General features: G+C 40.2%; 2 protein-coding genes across 4 annotated transcripts in view; both read left to right on the forward strand.

Annotated features, from left to right (window-relative positions):
• Nucleotides 1-21,426, forward strand: part of RABGAP1 (RAB GTPase activating protein 1) — a 78,255-nt gene that overhangs the window by 38,583 nt on the left and 18,246 nt on the right. For all 3 annotated transcript variants that reach the window (XM_085300442.1, XM_085300439.1, XM_085300440.1), the window contains exons 14-15: nt 19,208-19,321; nt 21,352-21,426. In XM_085300442.1, coding sequence (XP_085156568.1) covers nt 19,208-19,321; nt 21,352-21,426 — 189 coding nt within the window. The remainder of the gene's footprint in view (nt 1-19,207; nt 19,322-21,351) is intronic.
• On the forward strand, nt 337-3,091 carry GPR21 (G protein-coupled receptor 21). The gene has a single exon (XM_085300438.1). It carries the CDS (start codon nt 748-750, stop codon nt 1,792-1,794), a length of 1,047 nt encoding a protein of 348 aa, XP_085156564.1. The 5' UTR covers nt 337-747; the 3' UTR covers nt 1,795-3,091.

Below are 21,426 nucleotides of genomic sequence, written 5' to 3' on the forward strand. Positions count from 1 at the left end.
GGTGGGCGGCGGGACCCGGCCGCGGAGCGCCGCCGCCCGCGCCCGCGAACAAAAGCGCCGTGCAAAATGGAGCCAGGAGCGGAGGGGACGGACCGCCGCGGGCTCCGCGCATCCCTCCGCCGCGGGGGCCCGGGGAGGTCGCTCCCCGCCGCGCTCCCCGTCCGCTGGGGCCGCGGCTGGCCGGCGGCTGGGGCTGGTGGGGCCCGGAGGGAGGCGGGGAGGGAGGCTCGGCTCGGCWCGGCACGGCACGGGGGCTAGCTGGTGGCAGGGAGAAGCTGTAGCAGGCCGTGGGGAAGGGAGGGTGGTGATGGAGGGTGAGGATCGCTGCGGGGAGAGGCGATGCTGGGCAACACTTTCCCCTTCTCTCCTGTCAGCTTTTGGGAGGACTCTCGCCCCGGCTTGCTGAAGGCTCCTTCTCCCTCTTCCCCTCCGTCCCTCATCCCTCCTCAGCGAGGCAGCCGGCTCGGGAGGGCTCCGATAGCAGCCCTCTCCTGTGGGTTTGTGTGAAGTTGCTGACATGACTGCTGCTGGGTCCCGGAGCACCAGCAGCAGCAGGGAGCTGGATTTAAAGGGGAATTGGGTTGCAGACAATGCACAGCAGCAGCAGCATCTGGAGCAGCCGTGGGCACTCGAGCTCTTTTTGACATTGCTACACACACAGAAGCAGCCGCAATGACAGCTGCTGCCTGGAGTGGCTGCAGGCAGCAGGCAGGAGCATGAAGTAGAGAGATCACTGCAGTGCTCAAGATGAACTCCTCTTTGGTTGGCAACCAGAGTGGCCGGCCGTTCTGTCTCCTGGCCATTAGCTATTTGGAGACCATCAATTTTTGCCTCCTGGAAGTGGTTATTATTGTGTTCCTCATGGTGCTGATTATTTCAGGAAACATTATAGTGATATTTGTCTTTCACTGTGCACCTCTACTGAACCACCACACCACCAGTTACTTCATCCAGACTATGGCGTATGCTGACCTCTTGGTAGGTGTGAGCTGTCTGGTGCCTTCTCTGTCTCTGCTGCACTATCCTATTGTTTTGAGTGAGTCCTTGGTTTGCCAAATCTTTGGTTATGTGGTATCAGTGCTCAAGAGTGTCTCCATGGCCTCTTTGGCATGCATTAGTATTGACAGATACATTGCCATCACTAAACCACTGACTTACAACACCCTGGTTACCCCATGGAGACTTCGAATCTGCATATTGATAATTTGGCTGTACTCCTGCCTAGTCTTCTTACCCTCCTTTCGCTGGGGCAAGCCTGGATATCATGGGGATGTGTTTCGRTGGTGTGCCAATTCCTGGAACACTGATGCCTATTTTACTCTCTTCATTGTGGTGATGCTSTATGCCCCTGCCGCTTTCATCATTTGCTTCACTTACTTCAACATCTTCCGCATCTGCCAGCAGCACACCAAGGAGATCAACGAGAGGCGAGTGCGCTTCAGCTCTCAGGACGGGGAGGCTGGGGAGGCACAGCCCTGCCCCGACAAGCGCTACGCCATGGTCCTTTTTCGCATCACCAGCGTCTTCTACATCCTCTGGTTGCCCTATATAATCTATTTTTTGCTGGAGAGCTCCAACGTCTATAGCAATCGTGTTGCGTCCTTCTTGACCACGTGGCTTGCCATTAGCAACAGTTTCTGCAACTGTGTCATTTACAGTCTCTCCAACAGTGTCTTTCAGAAGGGGCTTAAGCGTCTCTCGGGGGCTATTTGTGCCTCTTGTGCTAGACCGAGGGTAGCTAAGGACTCCTCTACCTCTAGGAGCAAAAGATCTTCCAACGGATGTCAYGTCTAAGAAGCGTATCAATGTGACTGGGAGTGCAGGGACAATTCTGTAAATTGCAAAATAAGTTAAATAGGATTTTAAGATGTCCAGAYTTGCAAAAAGGTTTCTGAGAAATGCTGCTGACATAGAAGAATCAGGAGCACATATCATTGTGATTTCACTTTAAAAATTTATTGCAGTGGAGGAGGCTGTGGAGTTTCACCTCCATATTCATTTTTAAGAATAAAGCTGTATCTTGACACTTACCTCTCCAGCTGGTGTGACTGAATGGAGTGGGTGTCTGAGAGCTTCAGCAAAATGTAGTCTTTCTTACAGCTTTACTAGGTTCTTTAGAGATTCGTGCTTCACATGTAAATGATAGATCTGAAGTGGAAATGTCACAGTATATGGTATATTACAGGGATTTTTTAAAAAAATATGCCAAAGTATATTGACACAATGTTCCAGCATTACAATGGAAGGGGCCAAACAGTTTGTTTTTTTAGTGCTACCTAGACAAGACTTCTAGAAGAGTAGTGAATAATGTGAACGTTTTCGTGTTGACTTAATGAGCCTTGAACGCAGTAGTGCGACCTGAACAGTCGTACACTTAGGAGGACTGATCCGGCTTCTGTGCCCCATCCCACTGGGAGAGGGCTTGTATGTGATCAGCATCTGCGTTTTCCTACTTGTTGTGAAGTGATACAAAAAACTTGAATCAGACCAAATTTAGCAGTAAAATAAATTGTGTTTTGATAAGCTAAGACAAAATGCTTGTTGTTTTATGATACCAGAACTGTGGCAGCCACTTGAGGATGATGCCAGCATGTGAAAATTATTCTCAAAACAGTGGAGAAATGCCACRTTTTTGTGTGTGGAAATTTTCTCAAGAACAACTTTAAAAATAACATGTCCCCTTTTTTTTAATCTAAATTCTTCTGATATTTTACATACTAGAACTTAAGGGGAAAGGAAAGAAAACAATTGTCTTCTAAACAGCTAAGGGAACTATGTTGTAAATTTAACTGTAGTATTTGAGTTATGAATAAGTGCACAGAGCTAAATCAGAGACATTTTTCTTTAGGCTTTATGGGATTAAAGATGGTTCGAATATAGCAGGAGCTAAATCCTTTTGGCAAACATGTATCAAACTGGTCAAACGAAGTACAGTATCTGAGAAGCAAAGTTTCATTGACCACAACTTTGTGGAGCTAACCTTAGATGAAATATGTGAGTACTGTAATGTTGTTAAGAATGCAATATAGCCCTCAGCTGATTCGTTTTCTTGAGGAATATCCTTGTCTTTCTATGGACACATAAAATGAGATATTGGAAACTAAAAATATTTGTGAACCCTCTATTCTTGTAATAATGGATTACAATCTGCATCACACTTTTTCTAGCTCTGTCCTTGGTACAGGGATATTCTGACAGCACACACCTCTARTCTGAGAGCTGATTATAAACCATAACTCTTTGCAGGTCACTTCCTTCATTGTGCTTCCAGGCTGAGCRTTTGATGGGGTGAATTTGGGGAATTCTTTGATCTCTTGTGTTTGGTTTTATATATATCATTAGTCATAGTAATGATTAAAATYTTTAGGTAAAATTAATTTAAGAAGAGTTTTTTAGAGCTTGTGGCTATTCTCTGGGCCAAAAGGAAGACTATAGGTTTTTTTGGTTTTGTTTTTAATGGTTTCAGGTCCACTGTTGTTGTAGGTCAAGCTCATCCTTCTTCTAGTAGTCTACCCTGTCCCTCCCACAAGCATACATATACCCTCCTCTGTGATTATCTTTGAGTTCTGGCATTTGGTCTTCCACACTTTGCCCTGGAGGATGATAGTTTGTCTGTGTCTCATGTTTGCACATGCAAAAATCACTCTTAGTCCTGCTTGCCTCCCATCCTCATTTGCTCTATTACACTTGTTTTATGATACCAGAACTGTGGCAGCCACTTGAGGATGATGCCAGCATGTGAAAATTATTCTCAAAACAGTGGAGAAATGTGTGGATGCAATTGAGGAAACAAGGAAGAAAAGAGCAAGAAACTGGATGAAGCACTCTTGATATGTGACTTGTACTTATCAGGAGTAAATGCAGATACATGTGAGYTCCCCACTGGGACATACACATGTGCCTGTTCCTGGGGAAGAAGGGGCAAAACCCTACTACTGCTGCTATTTTGGATTTGAGAGCCCTATTGCAAAGCATGTTTAAGTCATATCTTAGTTTGCTCTCAAAGTAATTCATCCATAGTCCAAACCTRTCAAGATTAGCTTCCTCAGTTCATTGGAAATTTAAACAATTTTATGGTTGTCTCGATCCGAATGCCTTCACAGTTGTATTATTTGCTGTCTTTTGTGTTAAGACAACCAGGGCTTGCTCTGAAATCATTGCGCATATGTAGTAGCAGTGATCTTTTCTACAGAGCTCTTGTAGCCTGAATTATGGTTAGAGACAAGTCTTGAATATGACAGACAGCCATGTGGGAGAAGAGCGTAAGGGTGTAATGAGTCATTTATGCATAGTATAATAAWCTCACAGCGCATCAGCTGGCTAATTGTTCTCCTGTGTTTTGTAGGCATTAGGGCATAGGTGGGCTTTGGGGAGCAATTTAAGGGCTTTAGTCACTAATATCAAAGCATTTGTGGTATTTTTGGAACAGCCTTTCAGGTAAACTCTCTGTGGCTTTTCTCCGGCTCTTCACCTTAGCTAACATTTCAAAGCCTTTGAAGCAATGCGATCTAGCATTAAAATAGCATTTGATAAATTTAACAGCAGGAAATAAATCTGCTAGGTCCTAAAACCCATCATATGGCAGTTGCAGGTTTAAGTGAAAGTTTAAGGACAAAWGTTGACGCATTTTCTTCCAGTCATTTATAGCGTGAATAAAGAGTTTAAATTTTGTGTTAGCTTTTGAGAACACGGGAAGTTTAAATAAAAGGTGAAGGGTCTAAATAAAGACATAGACATTTAATTTGAGATGAAGTAATTGCTGCTTCATCTAAAAGCCTAGAGTTGTATTTGGTGTTATATTTTTTTTACAGGAGCAGCAAACATGTATCTGCATCTGTTGCTTTGCAGCTAAGTTTCATTATAATATTCCCCACAGCTAGGCTTTTGCTTATTCAATTGCCATATCCATCTCAGAATTTTGATCAGCTCAGATGATTTCTATGAGAGGTGAAAAGCAGAATCTGGAATGCTCTGAGAGATGAAGAAGAGAGGAATTGCAGCCAATTGATGTATTCAAGTTTCATCTAGCATCAGTTTTTACAGACACTTTTTAAAATTGCCTCAGTAGACTGCAGTGTTGAATGTTTCCAGTTTTGTGAGTGTTAATTTATCTATTTCTTAAACTTTAAATTACATTTTTCCTGTCATTTAATTTAATGGTGTTCTAGGTTTGTATGAGATGAGATATTTTAAATATTTATAAATATATTTGAATCTCTATTGTCTGCAGTTAAATTGCATAGGGATGAATGTTGCTTACTGTGCCAATTGTGGAAGAAATTTGACATCTATTACCTTGGTTAGTCAGCAATCCATTTAACATTTTGTCGTATAGTTAACATGAGGTACGTGCATAGCTTTCATCACAATTTGTGCTATGAATTGTTACATAGCAAAATTTCCAATTGGATGACTTTCATCATTGTACATAAACTAATCTTTTTKGGCCATATTTGTATCGTAGTGTGCCTAGTGCTTTAGAAATTAGTATCAAGACCATTGTGTAGATGAACGCCATGAGGAGGAGGATACAGAAATCAAATTAGATCTTCATAGAAATTGTGTGGTAATATGGTTACATGTATTCATTTTGAAATTCCATCTCAGACTATAAATTTATTTTTTTTAGGATTATCTGCCTCTCTTTCAGATTGAGCTGCTAGAAGGTTCAGTTTACCAGATGGAATTCAGTGGCTTTTTTTTWAWTWWTWWTTTTTTTAAGTACCATGGGAAAACATTTTTATATGCACAGCCTTTCAGAATGTGATAACTTGCTTTCTCCAGTACTCTTGATTAAAAAAAAAATACTGGAAGTTTAGGCTGTGATTATATTGCCATTTTACAAATAGTTTGAGGGAGAAAAAAAATGTGAAATACTATTTTTATAGCCTCAAACTCAAGTGATGATATTTTTAACTCAACTATCTTTTTGCGAAACAAATTTTGTTGTTGTCTACTGTCATTTTTTTAAAGTTAAATATTACTAGTTTTTACATTTTTTTTTTTTGCTATTGGAGTTTTATATTTTCTTTTTTTAAAAAATAAAAAAAGCTTCTTAACACTCAAATTTGTTTCTGCTGGTTGGAATTCTGACATGGCTCAGGGTGTCAGAGTGCCAAAGGACCATCTCCAATGTTTATCGTAAGTCTTCTACAAGAAGAAAATGGTGCAAAGTACTGAGGCACAGAGAAGTTTAAGAGTAGCACAAGATTACAAGGCGTCTGTCTCAGAGTAGAGACTAGGATGAGATTTTCCACACTGTAGTCTMGCCCTGTGGCTCTAAGCCATTCTTGCCTCCACTCTCATGTTAAGGCTTTACCTGTAGGAAGTTGTAAATTCCAGTTTTTCTGTTCTGAAAAGAGACTTCCAAAGCATACCTGCAACRAGAGAAAGAAGCATTCAGTGTGCAAAATCAATGAGCAGATTTGTGTAGATTCCTCATAATACTAGCAACTGGGACGATGTTAACAGGTGTATTGAACCTTCAGAAGTCAGGAAGTCTAAAAAGTGTCAGTCTGATAGTGTTTCCCGTCAGAACTTGAAATTGATAGAACTTTGCTCCTGGTTACGGTTGGTGCTTTAAAAAATATATATTTTTAGGAACTAATATCTGAGGATAGAAGCCTACATTTAGACATTGCAAAATAAAAAAGGACTCRTTTACATTTTTCCCAGTGACTTTATTAATGTATTGTAGGCAAAGTTATTTTATCATTAGGAGGTGAGGAGTTGGGAGTTTTGGGGGGCTTTTTAGCAGAACTTCAGCTTCTGATACTTGAAGCACCTGCAAAAATACTTGCCTGACCAYAGTCTTACGTTGTTCCATTAAAAAACCTTTCTCCTCCCTTCTACCACTTTGCGGAAAGTAGTGACACCCTTCAATAGTGCCATTCAAAATAAAATCAATTTTAGCTCACTACAAATTATATCTGAAGTTGAAGGAAACACATGCTTTTAATTTATGTCCTGCTGAGATACAAGAGGTGCGAAAGCCTTTGTTGTTGGAATGCTTAAGTGGTGGAAGAGTAGCCGTCTTTCCCTTAAGCAACTTAAAGGACCGAAGATTTTCTTCAAGCCCTTTGTGCTTGCATGGGACTATTCTGCTGGGGCTTCCAGGGAGGGAGAAGCTGGGACATACGTGAGATGATGAAACTTCTGAGCTGTGTTCGTTGAGTCTCATAGGACAGCAGGACTTGCTGCCTGAGCTCTTTCAGTCTGTTTTCTGCTCTTTCCATTCCTTTGCTAAAATTCAGAGCTCTAGAAGGTGTCACTAACATAGGGCTTTACCTATGTTCTCTGCAGTGTGCATACTGTTGTTTTCTGTGCCTGTGGTCTCAGAAAGGTCCATCGGTCATCTGAAGCCTAGCGTTTGCTTTGGGGACCCTACCACTTCATAATAAATAGCATGTGTTTGAAGTAAGTCTGAGATCAGATTAGTTCTGGGGGTAWGTTGCAGCAGGTCAGAGCACTGGACCATCGTGTTTACGGACRGCTTCCAAAAAAGTCAGTAGCTGCTCCTTTGGGAGAATCCCCTGTCTGAAAGCAGCCCATCTTGCACTAGAAGGGAAGTGTTCTCTTGACTTTGAGGCCAATGTCTTAAAGCTTCTAAGGTCTTATTTCCCATATTGCCTTTGTGTTGCAGAGTTGTAACTTTGGAAAACGTTGTTTTTTTGCAGATGAGCGAATGCAGACAATTCAATGCTAAAATTATATCTATAAAATACTTTTGGTAGAGAAAAATCTCTTCAGAATTAAAATTCAGTGCACTTAAAAGTAGATGCAGTGGTATTTATAGAAAGAAACTGAAAGTTGCAGCCGGTTAAAYAAGAGAAACCTGCTGCACAGTTGTGTGTTAGTACTGGTTTGATATGAACTGCAGGTATGTCAGAACAATGGAGCATTTAATTTGGGTCGTTTCTTTTATAATGCAATTTCTTAAAGATGGAGTTTAACCTTTTTACTCCTGGTGTGCTGCATTGCAGAGGAACTCCTGGTTCCCTGCACTCCCAGTTTAGAGATTCCTTGTAAAACCTGAACACTAGTTCGCCTTCTCATTTCATTGTAGACCTTCTATAGATATTTGATATTACGTATTTGTCTCCTGTGTTCTTCCTTGGTCAGGTATAAATGTCGTGAGCAAACGTGCAGGCGCATCTGTGGGGTGGCTGTGCAGGCTCCGGAAATGTGCAGCTCCTTTGGTGGCACCTTGTTCCGTCTGATCCGAGTGGGACCTTGCTGCAGAGGTGCTGCACCGAGGCTCAGCAGCCGCAGGCACGTCGGGGTTGTGGGCCACCTTGTGTGTCCTGTGCCACTGTCCTTTACCAAAGTGGCAGAATACTAGTGCGTGCAGCGGTTGGATGTCAGAGGTGTTCTAGCCATAGAGAAATAATCTGATTTAGTACAGCTGGTTTTAGCCAGCGTTTCAGTATTTTTTTGTGACACAAGGAGGTTTTCTAGATGCTTGAAATGCCGCTCAGGCAGGCAGCTCTGCTGCTGGTTCTCCACGCACAGTTCACTTTTGTCCCCTTGCCGTTTTTGTTCGCCTYGCCAAGCGCGAAGCAAGCCGCGGTCCCTCTGCTCTGCTCGCGTTCAGTGCTTGCCGCRCGTGGAAGCGTTTCCGAGGGCATGTATCTTAACGCTTGCAGGTTTCACCCATGTAGTATTTGGTCAGATCTCCTGAGCTTTAACGTTTAACGGAAATGTTGACGTGTCCCGTTCTTGCATCCTGATCKAAGTTGTTTGGGTGCTTATTTACAGCTTCTGGTGTGCTTTAACTCTCCRTCCACTCAGAACTGATTCTCTAGCTAGCAAATTTGTGGTTACTTAAAGTGACAAATAGAAGTTAATGAAGTCTCCTTTGTTCTGGCCTGCGAACACGAGGGGAAGTGTCATGATCACCGAGGTGATCGAAGGAACTCCTGGCCCTGGCTTTGAGGAGGGAGACCAGGAGGCCAAGTCTGCGCAGGACCGTTACCGGCACACAGCTTATACGGCAGAGCTGTATTTGCTAAGGACTACTTAGAAATCCGGAGGAGAGGTGCATTGCATGAAGCTATCTTAGGAATCCGGGTTCAGATGGGCAAAAATGTTTTGAAGAGAGCAGTTGCTGCCAGTGCTGGGGAGCRCCGCACCGGAGCGGCTCCTCCGCGCGGGTCGGCCCGTCAGCTGTGCCGTCAAAGCGCCGCTCAGCCGTCACGGAAAGAGAAGGGAAGCTGAGCTTTCTTCTTTTTATGAATTTGTAAGATGAGGATAGTAACCTTGTAACTCAAAGCCTTGGCTTCTCTCTGATATTCGTTATTGGAGATCCTGTGATTGAAAAGTTGCATAAATTCAAGAATCTCCTTGTAAAGATGAACTCATACCAATCTTGCTATGCATATGCAAGTCATATGTTACAAAGATCATACGATACAAGCAATCAAATAATTACTAAAGCAAGTCATTACTTTTATTATAATTTGTAGGAAAAAATTCTTTTGAGATTTTCAACTGAAAATGAATCCTTGAACATCAGTATTTAGATTAGTAAAGGATGAAGTTTTTAATATGCTAGCAAGACTGTAGAGGGATTTGTCAGGGGAAGAGAAAACAGACTTTGCACTAAAGTGGCTTAGGTATATTTATAGTGCTAGTGAATTTTTGTRTATGTGTGAAATCTTTGGACTATTCTAATACAATGTAAGGCTTTGAGCTTTAGCTAACTGAAGTCACTAATTTTATGAAATTGCATTAGTGCCACACTGTGAAGTATTTTTAAATTTTGCAATTACTAGGCATTAAAAGAATTTCATTAAAACATTGTTAAAAATATTTTTTGTAGATGCTGTCAAAGGAATTGATGTTTAATGTACAAAGAAACAAAACCCCGAGGGCTGTAAGGTGCATACATCTTTCACCTCAGTTTTTGAGGGATTAGGTATTTCTTGAGGATAAGTTGTTGTCATTAAAACCTACTAAAAATAACGGTGCGGTTAATCCTTTCAGATAACGGGAAGCAGCATTACCCTCAGCCACACTTTTGAACTGTCTGGAAGGATTTGCAAACACATAGATTGTCTTTACAGAATTAYGTCTTTAGAAATGCTGTACAGCACAGTGTTTTGCAAGTTGCTATGCTGATAAGTTTCTCTCCATATGTAACCTTTGAAATCCAGTTCCTATTGTAATTCTAGCATGTAAACATTAGATTCAATTTTGTATTCCTCTAATTAATGCAACAGGATGGAAATGAGTTTGCAGTTGGTAATGATGAGCTTTTTTTACTGTTCTTAATACTCGTGGGTATGTCTTTTCTTCAGGGAGTTCAGAACTGTATTAGTACCTTTCCAAAATTGTTTTTTTACGTACTGTTTACAGTTCAACTGCAAGCATGGGAGGCTATGCATGCGTGTGCTTTTAGGTTGCTTTGCTGAACACAGTGCAGTGGAGCAATCTCTATTTTGAAGGATGCTCTTTCCCTCATCTTCTACCTGTCTCCTTCCTCCTTCACAGTAACTGGCAAAGCAAAAGCTGCAGGTCAGATTATTTCAGTGTGTTCTGTGGAGGTTTGACATCTTTTTGATGGTTATTAGGAGGAATTTTGGAAGTCAATCCAGTCCCTTACACAAGTAGTTTCACAACTGGTACTTTTTATCTGCGTGTCAGTGAAAAGGCCAAGAATAGATAAAATCGCATGTAAGAATGTGTACGTGTGTGTAAGTATTTTGTGCACCTTTTAGTGCTGGAAATCATTTTGTATTAAAAGATAAGAGGTTTGAGCGTGAAACCCCTGCTGTTTAAGAGCTTTGAAAACAATCCATCAAAGCAGATTAGAAAAGCAAACAGGTGAATTTTGAGCYGATCTGACCTCTAAGACCCTATAATACTGTTTTTGATTGTGACACGGTGCAGAGTGTTGCAGTATCAGTCTAGGCGCCGTGGTGGTCTTAATCCCCGCCTGGATTTGTTCTGTTTTGTACCCTGCAAGGGAAGGGGGAGATGGTGAAGATGGGCATTTTGCTTGGTATTCAAGACAGCTGAGGAACAGTGAGTGTTGTGGCTCCAAAAATGTGTGCCACTCAGAACTGCTGTTCAAATACAGGGGGAGGAGTACTTCTACCCCATGATCTTAAAACATTTCTGGMGCCGAATTTTCAACTAAGGCTGATAATAGGAAAATATATGGTTGAGCCAAAAYTTACAGATGTTACTGATTAAAATAATACTTACACATTTTCAAATATTAAACAGCACTAAATAAACTGAAGTGTGTGAAATAGTTGATCCTAAATCTTTGCGTAATTATTTGCAAGAGTTAATTTTGCTATGAGCTGCTAACACTCAAGCAAATGTATTATTCCCTTTGAGTTGATGTGTACTCTAGCTGTGTCATACATCTCTTGGCTTGTTTCCTTTTTGCTGTAGATGTACATACATACATATATGTATATGTATATATATGTGTGTGTGTATTTTAAAACAACCAAATTAACATGCAGTAATTGTACAGTCACAAAGTTTACACTAGGGCTTTGTAAAATATGTAATTTTAAGAATGTCAATGTGTTTCTTAGCGAATTTTATAAACACTTTGCTGAATCTGTTATCAACACTTCCCATCCTAAGAGAAATGGCACATATTTCGGTGATTGTTCTACTGGTTACATTTTTGTCTGTCATTTGTTTGGGTTTGATGTAATCTTGATACTGCTAAAATTTAAAGGGCTGTTGACAAATTTCACATAGCCTAGGATTGCCTGTTCTCCAAATATATGGATCATGCATCAACAGTACTAAATAGCCTTACTGTTTTGCCTAAAAGCGTAGCTAATTTATATAACATTCTCTGTCTAAAGGGAGGTCTTTGGAAGGGGTAGCATATTTTAAGGTGCTCCTTCTTTTTAAAGGGATGCTCAGATTTGAATAGCAGTACTTGTTGATCAGTGATATTATTGTAGCCAAAGGATGCATGAGTGGTTTAATAGGAAGTTTTTGCTTCTAAACTCTTGATGAAATGTAGTGTTCTACAGAACTGTGTGAAGAGTGTAGTTTTTTATTCTGAAATGCACTTGTACACTTTATTTGAAAGGTCTGAATGGATCATGAATACATTTAAGAAATAAATGATATGTCACATGTTTTCATGTCTTGTCTCAGATGACTTTCATGTAACTGTGTGCTGATAAAGGTGTGTTTGCTTTGGAGTAGGTGGGTGTTTTTTCTCTTATCCTTAGTGCTTTAAATAGTCTTGTTTGTACGCAATTGCCAAGAGCAGGAAAACCTTCCATCACGCATTTTTTTTTTGTTTATACTTTATCCATACATGATGTAGGACACTGTAGGCAAACTCCTCTTTATAATTTTCCTGTGGGAAACTTGAGCCCTAAAAGGAAATGAACACAGCTAAAGGGCTGGATATCACAAGGGATTCACTTTTATTTTTAGGATTGTAATATATTGCCATATTTGGACTGAAAATATGCTGTATCAATGCACTATTGTATCAAATTGCAACTGACTGGCCATTCTGAATTTGTCTAAATTATTAATTTTTTTCCACAAATACTATTTGTCTGTGAATGGTGTTAGCTCCAGGTAATGCTTATATTCTGGGTTTAGCACTCCTTGTRAGAAGTTACCAAGTATATTGCTTTCAGCTCTTTGAAAATGAATTTTGTAGTGTTTCCTTAAGATCCTAGTAACAGGTGTAATTCTTTTTACTCAAAACTTATTGCAATAGTTTGTGACAAATGCAGCGAATGCACTCTGTGTAAACGACAGTGTAAATATTTATCAGAAATAATCTGGAGAGTGCCATTAACCTGCAAAATAAACTTGGTGACGGACTATCTTAGTAACACTAAAAATAGGTACTGAGAGACTTCTGAATATTTTAGGGTATATTTAAAATGTGCAGATCTGCTCAGAATAACATTTCTGTAATATACTGTCATATTACCAGTGTTGCCTATCCGTGGAAGCTTCAGCCAGTTTCGGCCTTTTCTGCTCGTTGCAAACTGGCAGCTGGCTTGTTGCTCTCTTAAATGTCGTATTCTGTCTTGTAACAACATGCCGCATGCTGACCAGAGCCTCGAGGAAGCATGTAAAATTCCACTGATTGAGTCTCTCTACTTTCCTTCTCTCAGGAATCTCTCTGTGTGATAGATCTTTGCAACATCAGTGGGACCTCCCTAAGAAATAATTGCAATGTGAAAATTGCTTCCATTAGCGCAAGAGCGAGGATCAAGCAGAGCTTGGTTTTTATTTTCTTAGGGGGATAGTGTTCAAACTCAGACTTATATCAAGAAAATTGTTGAGAAAGATGCTTCACTTTGTACTTTATTTAGCATTTCTTTGGAGTGATTGCTGTAATTCTTTTAGCTTTTGTAGTGGTTTCATTTTGATARTCTTTAAAGGCTTAGAAGTCAAATCGCTTTTGTGGTAGATGTCTCACCCTGGTGAACAAGCTTCCAAATTTTAAATTCAGATCTGTCCACAACCAAAAAATCCCCAAACCCAAAAGCTTGAACCTCCCCATTTTCGCTGTTTTTGAAGTCCAGATGTCTAGGTAAAGGCAATGGCTGTATGTATGTTGTCTACCTGTATTTTCTCCATTAGACTGGTGATACAGTCTGAAGACATTGATCAAGATTGTTACCGCATGGTATTATTTGCAAATCCTGGGATGCTTCCGGGAAAATAAGGAGCATGTTAAATTTAGAGGAAAATACGAGAAAAATGTCCTTTAAATTGTGGTACAGTTAAGAAGTGGGAACAAGTATGTTTTTATAGAAAGACTGGTACAATAAATGAGTTTGTATCTGCTGCTCTGGATCCTGGCTCACAGAATTGCTCATCTTGTTTCAATTTGAATCAGTTGGAGAGAATTTTTTTAGTGCAACTCCAATAGTATTTTTCAGTGCATAAAAGAGGGGGAGGAAGGGGTATGTTCTTAGTCTGAGCATCCACATTTTCCTGCTTTCCTTCAGAGCAGTGAACTGTTATGAGAATTTTAATCTTCATTACACTTGCCTCAGTTCTCATGACTGTTTTCATTCTGTTTTCTTTATTACCTTCTTTTTCTTCCTGTCATTCTTAGCTTTCTATTTTTCAATCCCAGTTTGTGAAGGGTGTGGGTTCAGAAGGGTTTCCTTCAGTTCCCAGTCCCCTGGAAGCATGAGAAATTGCCCATTGAGCCAATTCTCACAGCAAGGTATAAAAATAGGAGTAAAGAAAAGGTTACACAATGCTTGGATTGCAGCAGTTTGTACTAATGGAGAGATTTCAAAGCCATGGTTTGAAAAACATTTTTTCAAGTTTATCATTTCCGTATATTTTTCTCTCTCCAAGCTACGTTTAAGCAGCAGGAACTAGCTTTACGGACTGCTCGACGAATGATACTGAAACATAGGAGTCAAGTGCTGAACAGTCACGCAAAGCCAGAGAGAGACCATCTAACTACTGCTTTTTAGTTAGAATAAGTCATTTGCTTGAAAGAGTTTCCAACCAGATACTTTTGCCTCTACTTCTTAAAAAGTGGATTAAAAGGCAAGTAGATTTAAGATTACTTTCCATAATCTGTACCACTGCAGCAGAACGCTGGTAACAGTCAGGAAATGCACTTGTTTCGTGCCAGGAATCGCTCTCGGGAGCGGCAGGCAGAACCTGTGCTCTTGCAAAGCAGAGCACTTTACTGTAATTCAGTCTTGCAAACTTTTAAGGAACTGAAATGCTTAAGAGTTTTCAGAATTGGTTTCTGAGCGTTGCTTTTCTGTGTGTCAGACTAGCTAAAGTTAATGGATTGTCATTAACTTACCTGCCTTTGACTTAACGGGCTTATGTTTGTATGAAATTTCTTTAACRTTGGATTTTGTTTGCTTCTGATTACCTTGTAATGAGGCAGACCTCTTTAGCATGTTAATTATTACCATACTGAAATGCTGTTTAGTACTTCTGATACCATTTTCAAGACAATCCAATAACTTGATTTTATTAGCAGTATAATGTTTTCCTAATGAAATGCCTGTATTAAGCTGCAGAGAGGAGTGCTAAACTTGGATTACAGTCAGAAGAGAAAAACAAGTACACTATGGTAATTTCATTTCTATTTGTTTGCAATATTGTTTTAAGAAGGAAGAGATCAACTAAAAGCCATATTTAATAATCTTCATGCTGATTGCATCATGTACTATATAAATCTACTTCCAAATCTGTTCTTTTGCCTAACAAAAAGGTTGCTTATTTGGAAAGAGTGAAACTTTAAAAAATAAAACTTTTCTTCTGTTGTGATTCCACAGTATTATCTTGCATGTGTGCAGTGTTTACCTGGAGCACTGCTATGCAGTGGTCTCAGCTGTGAAGGCAACTGGCTTTTTGTATGTTCAGTCCTTGCCAGGGAAGCTGCCGAACAAGGGAACCTTCAACCATTTCCGTAGCAAGAGCTGCTTAGTGGTTATTGTGGTGTCTCCTCAAGGAATAACCTACTACCAAGGAGCTCTTGCTCTCCATAGCTGACTGAGAAAGGCATCTTTTTCAATTGTGAAAAAAAGGGACTAGTTGTATCCAAAAAGAAAAAACCCCAGAAAAACAGATGGGTTTGTTTTTGTTTTATTTGAACAGTCTGGTGATAGCAGTGGTTATAGAAATCAGCTAGATAACAGCTAGGTAGTGACTGCCTCAGATGAGACAAGACAAGACATTATGGTGAAGCACATGCATTAAAATCTGGAAAAAAGCCTCATTGCCAGTGAAGGGTATTTTATATTTGAACTCTCAGCCTATCTCCTTGGCTTTTCTGATTTTAGTGAAGATTGCACTGCACAGCTGGAGCTCTTCCCTGAGAGGAAGTTAATAGGCTGAATGTGCGGCCGTTTCATGAGACCTACTAGAATTTTGGGTCTTCATTCGGATATCTGATCATCTTTCATGATTGCAGCACAGTATAACATCATCAGTACAAAGAGTGCAGCGATTCTTTAGTCTGAATGAAATAAATGGGATAAAATGGGCTTTTGGCTRTATAGGAAAAGTTATCTCATTGTGATAAAACTTCGCTTTACATGTTAGGGATCGGTCACATTATTTGAAACTTAATCAAAAATCACAAAATATGGCATAAAATTTTAGAAATTCACCTGAAATTGTAGAAATCCATGCAGGTTTTTCAATTCTGTATTATAGCCACAATCTCAGACCCAGAAGACATGCTAACATTGCCAGTCACATGTTGGCTAAATTAAGTGTTCTAAAGACAGCTTGGGTGAGTGATTTCTGTTGTAAACTAATCATAGAATAACTTAGGTTGGAAGGGACTTTTGGAGGTCATCTAGTCYGACCCCCTGCTTAACACAGATTTGATCAGATCAGGTTGCTCAAGGCCATGTCTTGTCAAGTTTTGAACACCTCTGAGAAAGAAAACTGTATAACTCCTATGTTATGTGCTTCAGCCCATGGTCATCCTGATGGCCTCTGCTGAGCTTCGTCCAGTATATCAGTGTCTTCCTTGTACTGGGGAGCTTCTCTGGGTAACCTGTTCCAGTATTTGAGTATCTGCATGGCAAAAAAGTTGTTCCTATAGCTAATCAGAATTTCCTATGATCCTACTTGTGTCTATCACCTCTTGTCCCATTGCTGTGCACCTCTGAGAGGAGTCTACCACCCCTCGTCAGCTAGTTGCAGAGAGCAGTAAGGTCTCCCCTGAGCCTTACCTTTTTAAGGCTGAACAAGCCCAGTTCTCTCTTTCTCTGCTCCTATGTTATGTGCTTTAGCCCATGAGTATCCTGATAGCCTCTGCTGAGCTTCGTCCAGTATGTCAGTGTCTTCCTTGTACTGGGGAGCCCAAAACTGGACTCCTGATGCGGTCTTACAAGCRCCAAATAAAGAAGGATCCCTTCCCTGGACCTGCTGGCTAGGCTTTTGCTAATAAAACTCAGGAGGTGGGTGGCCTTCCTTGCTGCAAAGGCATGCTGGTGACTCATTCAACTTGTTCAACTTCTAGATCCTTTTCTACAGAACTGCTTCCTGCCTGGTAGACTCCTGCCTGTATTGTTATATGGGGTTATGGGGCATTTGCCTTTGAATTTTGTGAGTAACTCCTCTTCCTGTAACTCCACTTCTCCAGCTTGACCRCTACTTCCAAATAATTGCCTTACCCTGCAGCGTATTCACTTCTCTTTCAAATTTAGAGTCATCCATAGACTTCCTGAGGGGTGTTCCAACCCGTCATCCATGTCGTTAAGGAAGACACTAAACCGTACTGGTCCCAGTATTGATCTTGAGGAATGCCACTAGTTACTGGCCACCAGCTGGACTTCACACCACAGGTCACAACTCTTTGAACCCAGAAATCCAGCCAATTTTCCACCCACCTTGTTGTCCACTTATACAGTCTGAATCTCACCAATTTGGTGATAAGGAGACTGTGGGAGACCATGTGAAGTCAAGGTGTACAACATCCACTGTCCTCTCCTTGTCCACAGCTCCAGTCACCTCATCATAGAAAGCAGTGAGATTGGTCAGGCATAATTTGCCCTTAGTAAGTCCATGTTTCTGCTCCCAACTACCWCCTTGTCCTCCTTGCATTTAGAAATGTCTTCTTAGAGGTATGTGGTGCTGCTGACACAACGCATCAAGCTCTGGATGGTTCTGTTTTTTCCATCCACATGGAAGTAGCTTCTTAGTCTTCTATATCGCATAGGTGTACCTTGTAAGGTAACATTTGGGGAACTATGTAAAATCTTTTGACAGTGATTTTCTGTGTCCTTGGTTAGTAACCTTTTTGTTTGTGTCCCTCTTCAGTATATGTGTGTATGTGGGGGTTGTTTTCTAAAAATATATATTTCTTACTATTGTTTCCTGTATTAAGGAAGATCTCTATGTATGAACTCTTTTCAATGGTTTCTTAGATAAAACATTTTATTTGCTAACTGTAAAAACCAAAACATGCTTCTTTCCTGCTTCCAAAAGATGCCCAATTTTCCTTGCAGTGCTATGAGCTCTGGCTTAAACGTCTATGCTATGAATAGTTTGCAAAAAATGAACCAGATAAGTTGGATCAGAACATTTCAGTTAAGTTCCTAATACTGGCAGAGACCCAACAGGGCATCATTGTGGGAATGGCACCTGCTTATGTTCCCAGTCTGGACTTGAATCTGTTGTAGAGGGCAAATTAGGTTATGCTGGACACTGCTCACAAACATTCCTGTTTTCTCATGATGTGGCTGACTCAAACCTCTTCCTTCCATAATCTAGGAACTTTTTTTCCCAAAGTACCTTTCTAAGGGAGCAGCTGGAATCCTGCTAGTCTGTCCTGAGAGATACTGACACTTCTTAATAGAGTGGAGTGTTTGAGGCCAGTATTGTCCACTAATTTCAGGAAGATCATCTGGTGTTAAGACCAGTTCAGATAGACTTAGAAAGAAAAAGCCCCAGGTTTCCCTTTTACTATTCAATCTATTTAATGGTTATGCTTTGTCAAATTTCTTTTTACCAGGCGTTTCTGCTGCGTTTTGCAWATGACCCATACTTGATGCAGACTTGATTTTTTTTTTTCAGTCCATTGTTCATGGTTAATGTTTTCTTTTGATTGTATGCTATTTGTTTTCATTCAACTTTTCTAGCGTCTTGCACATCTAAAAATTATTACACCAGAGCAATGTGGAGAGCAAAGCGTCAACATTCTCATGCAGAGATGCCCAGCTGTTGGCAGCTGTTACTGCATTACATTATATTTTGCTGTGTGGTGCTGTCTTTCTTGGGATCATACTTAGTTATTTAGTTTTCTACTTTGTCTAATTTTGCAGAGGGAGTGAGGAATGGTTTCTCCCACTGAAACTATGGCATGGAAATTAGGACAGTTGCATGCAGTTACCTACAATTGACTGGTGTCCTCTGCAGTCCTAAGATAAAGAATATGTGACTGGCAGTATGTGTGTTCAGTACAGTCTCAAAGACTACTGTCTGTATTGCAATGTCCTGGAATGCTTTTTCCTGCCACACACTGACCTTTCCCAGATGTGCTTAGGTGTCTAACTCTATCAAGATTGTGATCTGGAGCTGCCAGTTTGCAGGCAGGCTGGACTTCTGAGTACACTGTATTTTCTTAAATTCCTAACAGTATATAGAACATAATGCTGATCTCCTAACTCTCAGTTCTAGCATATTGCACTTTATGCTTTTTTTCTGTTTTAATTTATATCACCAGACTTTTCTTTTGTGTTTTTTCCAATAGGAATCTCCCCAAGACAGTGCTATCACCCGAGACATCAATCGAACATTCCCTGCTCATGATTATTTTAAAGATACTGGGGGAGATGGCCAGGACTCCCTGTACAAAATATGCAAGGTATTGTTTAAATTCTTATTTACTACTTTTGGTAATTTATACTGTACATCATTAACAGCTGGAACCCATTACYTGTGCAGGCTGTTTATGTATTACAGTTAACTGTGCCATGGAGAGCAATTATGGCATCAGACTCTGGATTGTTTTTTTTATTATAGGTGTTCATCTGTTTATACTGTAATTCAGATAAGAGTCCTAAAATAATAAACCTTTCTAGATTCCTGAACACTCAGGAGTTTCTTACAGAGACTTCATGTGGTTTCAGAAATGACAAACTGAATCAAGTTGGACAAATTATCTACTGCAATGAATTTGAGGGCTAATTCCATACTGATAGAGAGCAGCTCATCTTTGGCTGTGGCATTCTCCCTATTTGTCAGTATTACTTAAGTTATCCTGTTACTCAATACTTAGCTTTCTTTTATGCTAGATACAAAGGGTTGATTATAATTGTGTACTTTGAAGCCTATTCTCCACAAAGTAAATCTTTTTAGTATTGGTTTTACATTTTGTTTTTTTGGTTTGCTGCTTATTTTTTCTACACATTCAGTCTGAGTGAATATATTACTGTAATGTGGTGGTCACTTAGATTATGAATTGTAATTTGGATCTCAGTCTAGTTCCTACTAGATTGTGATCTTAAAACCATGATGATATTATACATCAGTATTCGTAATGTTTTTTCATCAGAAAAGCAAGGACTGAGTTATGATAGAAACTGAAACTTAATGCATGTTTGAAGAAAATGTAAAGGAATTTGCCTTGTGTTTTGGCATAAATAACTTTCAGTTGTTACAGTGGTAAACTGGTGAACTTGCACTGCACTGTGTCCGTACCTACTGAAATAAAAGGCAAAGCAGGGACACATGCAGGAAATCACACTGCTGTGGGCTCTTGAAAAAGACATGTTCTGATGCTGAATATGTCCTTTATGTGTGATATTGTCATAAGCTGTGAAAGCAACATTTAAATGAAATCAATTGAGTTCCATCTATTGGCTTTCTCTACATTCTTTAATGAACAGCCCTAAGCCACATTGCACTGAGTGATTTGGAGCAAGCTGTCTCTGTTGAAAGGAGGACTGCAGAGACAGGAACATGACGGACCCTCAGGTAAAGGTTAAAATGCAGTGAGAGATCTAGGGGAGTCCATCCCTCTAAAGCAAGAAAGCTGCTGATCAAGTTTAAGGTAGCTGGTTAGAGATTGCAATGGAAAGCTCTACATGTGTCTGTGACCAGCCCCTCTGGCCAGCACTGTTAGAACTCTTCTTCTGTACTTGTGTAACAGAAATAGCTAAATGATTTGATTTGAGCGCATCAAACAGGGAAAATGCAGCCATACAGAAAGTATATGGAGTTTTTTCAGAACAGTGCAAATGTGGATAACTGCCTTTCTGCAGTTCACCCCTCCATATCAAAACCAGTTGTAATCCAAACAACTCAGTGAAACTTTCTCAAACTGTGACTGATTAAATAGTAGAACCTTCCTCTGAGATAGGTTAGTTTCGCAGAGAGAAAAGACATAGGGAAGAATACATAGTTACATGTTAGATAGTTGTCTTCAGTTTTAAAGACAACTATGTACTCCCATTGCTGTTATAAAGCCACAGGCGTGTATTTAGGTTGTTCACGAAAATGTGGAAATTAACTGTGAATATGAACAGCTTGTTTTATTTGGGTACCTCAACTGGAATATTTAAGCTTCCAGCACTCTCATTTTCTTGTGTTCTGSAGTTTCTTTCCCTTCCATATATGATCTAACATCCTGGTAGCAACTGGTTAGAGGTAAAAGCACTCTGAGAACTAGTTTAACAGACTGCAGCAGTCCTGGTGCATCGCTGTAACCAGCCACTGCTGCTATATGTTGCAGTTTGATTTTCATGCAGGTTGTCCCCTCATTGGAATGGCAGGTGGCAAACCCTTGAAAATTTTATGGTGCTGTGTTCAATGCAACATTTTATTTTGTGTTTTTTTTTYCCYTKRRRRRMMRRWWWTWKWAAAWYYTTTTTTTTTTTAATTATCTTTTTTTAGGCCTATTCTGTCTATGATGAAGAGATTGGCTATTGTCAAGGCCAGTCATTTCTTGCTGCTGTGCTGCTTCTGCAT

The sequence above is a fragment of the Rhea americana genome, unplaced genomic scaffold, assembly GCF_003343005.1.
Source record: "Rhea americana isolate MKP2758 unplaced genomic scaffold, rheAme1 scaffold_164, whole genome shotgun sequence".
Classification (NCBI taxonomy): Eukaryota; Metazoa; Chordata; class Aves; order Rheiformes; family Rheidae; genus Rhea; species Rhea americana.